Source organism: Stegastes partitus, unplaced genomic scaffold (genome assembly GCF_000690725.1).
Source record: "Stegastes partitus isolate 25-593 unplaced genomic scaffold, Stegastes_partitus-1.0.2 Scaffold308, whole genome shotgun sequence".
NCBI lineage: Eukaryota > Metazoa > Chordata > Actinopteri > Pomacentridae > Stegastes > Stegastes partitus.
In genome coordinates, this window is record NW_007578039.1 from 535337 (window position 1) to 542060 (window position 6724).

The following is a 6724-nucleotide window of genomic DNA, read 5'->3' on the forward strand; positions in this document are numbered from 1 at the left end:
TAAATGTATATGTTGTGCTTGAATCAGACGGGCTGGTGTTCCGTGTCTGGCAGGAAATGCTTAGTCACTCGCTCAGTGACTCATCAAGCCTCTGGGGGTTCAACTTGTTTCTGCCCCCAGCATTGACAGTCTCACCATCCACAGATGGTCAGCCATGCTCAATTAAGAAACATGTTGCGCGTCATAAACGCTGCATAGCTGCACTTTTTTGGGCTTAAATGATGGAAAATATACAGTGTTTTGGAAATACACCACGCTGTGAGTATGTTTAGTTGTAACAACAGTCTTTTATTTGGCCTTACATTTCATTCATTCATTCAATAATTAATATACATGTTATATACATAAGCAAACAAAGATGTGCATGTCCTTGTTGAACTGTCTTGCAGTAAAGGTTGGCAGTGCATTCTTGGCCTTTTTAACAGTGTCACTGGGTTTCTTTCTTTCATCTTCTCACACACTCACACATAGACAGCATCGGTCGGGTCAGAGCCGTACCATCACGCGTTTCTGCCGCAGAACTTCAGCATCATCTAAGCCGTCTGTCTGTTCTGCTCATCTGCGCCAGTACTGAAGAGAGACGGGAACAAAGTTTCAAGATGATGTACTTTGACTTAAAGGTGCAAAATGTTAGATTTTTAACATAAATCTGTCTTTAATATAGCAACAAATGACTGTTATGTAAAGGTACATGCTGCAGCTCTGACTCTTTAGGTAGCACGTAAGTGTTATGTGTGAGCAAGAAGTCAGGAGGCTGCGCAACACCGTGTAGCTGTAACGACCCAATGATGTCCAGAACCAAAAGAAGAAACAACAGTGTTCCTTTTGGAAGAGCCTACAGTCTCCGAGACCAGAGAAGGTGCATCAGGTCAGGAAGCAGAGCTGAAGGCCTTTTGACTAAAGCTGGAGCCATTCGCCTGAGAACTTTTGCTGGCCACGGTAACCTTCCTTGCAGGCAGTGAGTGACTCTTTCAATGATTCCTAGATTATGTTCCTGCAATTGTAAAAGTATGTTGTGTGTTTTACTTACCTGTGCAAATTTGTGTATCTGCTCAACCACAGCAGCAAACAAAGCTCCCACACTCTCATCGATGAGACTCTGCATGTAGTGGACCGCCTCCTCGTCCGACAGGTCCAATCTGAACTTGTCCTGCACCTGAAGGTAAATGCATGTGTTATGAAGGGGTAAATGTCAGACAGGAAGAAATACTGATGTGTATTGCAGCTGAACTATACACGGTTAGTGTGTTATTGTCAAAGGTGGGAGACAGACATTGTTTTGAGTTCAGTTAAAAACAAACTGACCTTTTTTACAGTCTTGTCAGGCTCAAGAGCAATGTCAGGAATATTGGCATCCACCATGAGAGAGAACAGATTCAGGATCAGGTTGGAGTATCTGAAGAGAAGGAGAGGTCACATAGTGTTCAGTCCATGATGACATTAGTAAGGTCAACTTGATTGTTAACTACAGTGCAGAGGATATTTTGAAGAAGAATTCTGTTTTGCACATCAGAAATTTGATCAGTTGTTGATTTTTGAAGCCTGAACTACTGATGTCTATAATTACATTCAAGCTGTAAGTCTGCTTTGACCAGTCAAAATTGAGGTACAGATACCCTAAATTAACATTACAACACTATGCATCAGTCTTACTTTAAATTTTAAAAGGGTTTGCTGTAGAGCAGGGGTGGGCAATCCTGGATGTTTTAGATGTTTCCCTCTTCCAACACACCTGATTCACATGATCAGGATCATTATCAGGCTTTTGCAGAGCTTGATGATGAGCTGATCATTTGAATCAGGTGTGTTGGAAAAGAGAAACATGCAGGATTGTGGCCCTCAAGGACCACGATTGGACACCCCTGCTGCAGAGTGTGTGAGTCTACCTCCTCAGGTGAAGGAAGGCGGTGTAGCACTGCTTCCTGAACTCCTGGTATTGCTCGCTCTGCATGCCTCCCATCCCTTCCACCATCTCTTTACTCAGCTTCATGGGCGGAGGCAGCGGTTTGGGGTCTCGACCGAGGATGTAGCCAAAGTCGATGTGGAAGAGCTTCCCTGGACGAACAAAGGAGAGAACACTGTAAAGAAAAGTCTCTAAGAAAGTTAGATGTTAGTGTCATCATGAGCATGTTTGCCTCACCAGTTTTTGTCAGTAGCAGGTTGTCCAGGTGTCTGTCTCCTACTCCCAGGATGTACGTGATGACACAGTAACCGGCTAGAAGGACACAAACACTGAGTACACTGATGACATCAGTTAATGTGTTCAAAGACACAGACAGAATAAGTGTCTCACCACAGCTCTTGACGTAGGTGTCCATCACCTCTGAGCTGATGCCATAGGGACCTTTTTCACTCGGTGCGTGCTTCCTGAAGAAGCTCTGTGAAGATGACGGTTAAATGACAGGTCAAATCAATGAAGTGTCCTGACTGCACACTCCAACTCATGTCTCCACTACTTACCTGGATGTTGCCTTCAGTAGCCAGGACTTCAGCCACAGGAACAGACTGAACAAACTGCATAAAACCTGGGAGGGAAAAAAAATGCACAATGTCTTGGTTCCACTGGAAGATATGAGGTGCGATCGAACATTTCTACATGCAACACGTGCAGGTAGTAACTTAAGTAAATCAGGATTCTGTATGTTTTTGTGTCCAGGTGTGCATCAGAGAAAGTACTGTTGACCTCAAACGTCACCAGCTCCAGATGAACCAGTGATGGGCCTATGACTGACACCAAACAGCAGTCTTTGCCGTTTACGAGACTGCAGAAGGTACAGCAGCACGCTTATCATTTACAGGTTTGTGCACCATGAACTCATCCTCCAGGGTCAGACTGTAAACACAAGGTGCTGCTGTGACATCCTGAGCTGTCTCGGTGAGAACATTTGGGCAAACAACCTGAACGGTTGTGCTGCAGAGTGCTGATTATTCACAGAGACATAATTGTTGCACCCCTACTTGCTAGATTTAGCTCTCTGACTTCTTCACCAAAATGAAAGGTTTGCTGTTTTGATTGTGGCATAACAATGCAGATGGTGCTTAACATGCTTACAGAACAGGAATGGTTCTAAGTGATGCAGAAGCAGCCTTGTACAGCGACACAGTGCTCCCAACACTTCTGCAAAGGGCACTGAATCTGCTTCAAAATAGTTTAAAATGAAATTCATCTTCCATTTTAGGGAAGAGAAATAAGTCACAGGAAGTCAAATCTAGCAAGTAGCATGGGCAGGGCCTTTTGTTGTTGTGGTCAAAAACCTAAGCACAGTCACCACCAGCTTGGTTTGGAGCACCGAATGTTCTTCCTTAAGCACCTCAAGATGTTACAGTCCAACTCCAGGGAATACATTCTCAGTGTGCAACCACAAGCATGCTCCTGATCAGTTCCTGGAAACTGCCAATAGTCAAAAATATCTGAGACAGCTCCTGCTACTGATAACGCTGTGTTCTGACTCATGACAGTTTCTGCTGACACGTGTTGCAAGTCCACCACAGTCACAGAACGTCATCATGCCACATATTTAATAACTTTAAACTGCATTATTTGCTTATTTTGAATGGATTGCCCTGACTGTTCTATCAATATATTGCTGTTCCTACATCATACAATCACATAACCGTAGTCACAGTAACAAGTAGCGACGAGGTCTTACCGTGCTTGGTGCTGGTGGCCAGAACTTTGTAGGGTGTCAACTTCAAGTCCAAATTCTCTTTCCTTAACAGCTATAAGCCCCAAAACAAAAAGAAGGGTTTAATTTAGGAGTTGAGAATTGATCCTTCAGTGTTCTGTAGTCCAAACATTACAATGTGAGAAGATCTTGTATGAGGAGGATTATAGAGACATGTGGTGCAAGAAACACACTAAAGAACATAAGTTTTGGCAATAAATTTAAATTGTGGCTTCTTGGAAGTGCAAGCTGCTCATTTCAGCTAATTTGTGTGTATGTGTAGACTATCTTGAGTGTTTTTTTGTTGTTGAATGTAATACTGATGATATATATTATAGAAACTGCTGCATCAGTGCTGTCTTAACAATGACCACAGGGGAAATAAGTCTTAGATGTTGCTGTTATCCTTGATATTTTGCAGATATGTTTCACCTGCAGCCCCTCTCTTATTGTGTCTGATAATACCATCTCTCACTGCGTGCTTGCTTTCCTATAGGTATAAAACAAGATCCTACTTTGTCCATGAGCGAGATGATCTGCAGGATGAGCTGGTCTTGTCTCAGGTCGTCTCCATGTTTGAAGATGACTGGATACATGGCTCCATCCTCGGCCTTGAAGATCAGCTTGGCAGGCATCAGAGCACTCTGACACACACACACAGAGGGAAAACTTAAACAGTAGACTGAATAAATACAACTCTATCAAGACCATCTGTGTCTTTGTTTCGTTAAATGACCATAAACGACTGATGTTGACTTAAGCTGCACTTGCACTGTTTTTAAAGAAATGGCATCATGACAGTTTGTTCTTTATATTTTATGCCATTTCTATAACAAATGTGTTTGTGTATTCCATCATGAAACAAAAGAACAACAAGGCTAATTATACATTTCTCTGATTTTTTTCTTACAGGACAACACAAGATGAGTGATTTCCAGAGCAGATGTGCATGCAGTCACAGACAAATGAAATGTCATTTAATCTCAGTTAAACTTAGGACCATTCAGTTGTATAAACAGCAAGGAATTGATTGAACAGGATGACAGTAAGGTCTTCTGTACCTTGAAGAGTGTTGCTGTTTCTGGGACGATGCCTCTGATCCTGATCTGAGGCTCCAGAGGAAGAGGAATTGGCTCAATCTCTGACAGATTCACTTTCTCGTTGTCAGCCAGCAGAGCCTGCAAACGCTCCGTCTGCAGAAACACATGAAGGGATGCTGATGTTAACAAAATTCAGCAAGATTAGTGCATTCAGGGAAAGCTACAGCTAAACACCAGGCTGTGTTTGAAACATGCCAAATCCTTTTTAAAGGAGGACTTGATTTGCCTCATGTGCTACAGCAGATTGGAATGTGAGGGAAAAGGAGTTCTAATTCAATAAAATGACAAAAAAAATGCCCCTAATAATTTATGTTATCAAAGATCAAACCAGGTGTGAGTTTTCTAATATTACCTTCTTCTTGCGATTTCCACTCTCCCTTTGGACGGCTTTCATCAGCTGCACCAGTCTGTCTACGAATGTTTGTTGGGCAGCCAGGAGCGACCGCATCACCCTCACGCTCTTATCACCCTGGAGGGAAGACAAGTTGTGTGAGCTTAAGAGCAGGGGTCATTTAAAAAACAACTTTAAAGAATGGTGATAAAAACAGTAGGTTGTGAAGTGAAGCAGGGTATCATGGGGAATAATATAATACAAATTCCGATAAATAAAGTCAATACTATGACATGTAATTTATATTTGCAGATTCTGATGTGCGTCAGGGAACATTTGCCAAAGTACAATATGTGCACGATGTTGCTGACCTTGAGCAAAGCCTGGCTGAACCTCCTCATGACGTTCAGGTACATCTCATGGGTCTTGGGATCTCTCTGCTGGGTGTCCTGATCCTCACATTCCACGATCACATACCTGGAAGGAAGACCGATTTAACACACAAATTCTCTGCCATGATAAACTCAGCTGATTTGTTTTTTCACAGAGGAAAACATGATGAACTGCACTCACCAGTACAAGTAGTTGGCAAGCGTTGAGTTCTTGCAAGCGCGGGAGATGAGGAACGTACACAGGTCTTGCTACAAAGAAATATACGCACAGTGATGCACAGACTGACACAAATACATCATATATTCCTGTGTTTTTTTAAAGCCTTGAAACAGGAATACATCTGAAATGATCAGCACTTTACTGTTGCTCTGTCTGTTCTGCTTTATCAACTGGTGCTTTCAGCTCTAATTTATTTTAATAAACATGTTCTTACTTCTAGATTCTCGCTGTCAGCTCCTTCCTTGCCTTTCTGTGGCGCAGTGGACGATCCCGATGAGCCAGAAAGAATCTGGGAACTTCAAAAAGAATAAAGCAGAAACAAAAATGATGAACCAAAACGTAGAACATGATACCTAGAAGATGTGTTCAGTATTAACATTTTATTTTAACATCTTCATGTCAGTAGCACAGTGTGCATGCAGCTAACAGCCTGAGGTTCTAGCTGCACCCGTGGACCTGCCAGTAACATCACAACATCCAGTGAGTTCATTACGGTTTCTGAAAGAGAAATAATCAGATTCTGGAATCCAGCATAAGCTCTCCCAGCCAGTGAACATTTTGGGATAAATTTAGATCCTGGAAATGAAAAAACATGTTTTTTCTTACATGTTTATCAAAAAGCCCGTGCCTGTCAATGTGGCTAGTAGCGCTGACCTTTTTATGATCCACGGCCAGAGTAGCTTACATAATGCTGTAACATCCAAGCACTGACCTGTCCAGCGAAGAGTCATCTGAAAGTCCTTGGCTGTCTCTCTTGCTGCCTGGCTCCAAGCCTCCCTGAATATCATCGAAGTTCTCGTACTTGAGCGCCTGCACCAGCTGGAGAAGGTACATCAGCAGATCCTGGAGAGAAGAGACGGGAAAAATTATGATGATGGAGCAAGATGAATTTCTTCCCAACGCTCTTTCCATTTCTATCACAGCGCCACTGATCATGACATGTAATTACTGGGATGCAACGAAGTGCTGATGTCATGTCTTTAATTATTGTTTTTTTGTGGGTTAGGTTTATGACT

At 42.6% G+C, this 6724-nt stretch overlaps 1 protein-coding gene across 1 annotated transcript; it reads right to left on the reverse strand.

Moving 5' to 3' along the window:
- Positions 1–267: 267 nt before the first annotated feature.
- On the reverse strand, positions 268–6620 carry LOC103358430 (phosphatidylinositol 3-kinase catalytic subunit type 3). The gene is made up of 15 exons (XM_008283396.1): positions 6421–6620; positions 5923–6004; positions 5670–5737; positions 5468–5573; positions 5118–5234; positions 4727–4858; positions 4181–4309; positions 3651–3720; positions 2461–2525; positions 2294–2378; positions 2141–2215; positions 1887–2055; positions 1306–1396; positions 1031–1156; positions 268–570 (listed from the first exon to the last, which is right to left on the reverse strand). Exons 1-15 carry the CDS (start codon positions 6618–6620, stop codon positions 556–558), a joined length of 1530 nt encoding a protein of 509 aa, XP_008281618.1. The 3' UTR covers positions 268–555.
- Positions 6621–6724: the final 104 nt, after the last annotated feature.

Bases quoted from the DNA above. Each gene is read 5' to 3' on its own strand.
- LOC103358430 (XM_008283396.1), bottom strand. From the start codon at position 6,620: ATGGAAAGAGCGTTGGGAAGAAATTCATCTTGCTCCATCATCATAATT. The intron at 6,005-6,420 runs GTCAGTGCTTGG...TTCTTTTTGAAG, and splicing joins GATGACTCTTCGCTGGACAG to TTCCCAGATTCTTTCTGGCT. The intron at 1,397-1,886 runs GTAGACTCACAC...CCTTCTCTTCAG, and splicing joins GCCTTCCTTCACCTGAGGAG to ATACTCCAACCTGATCCTGA.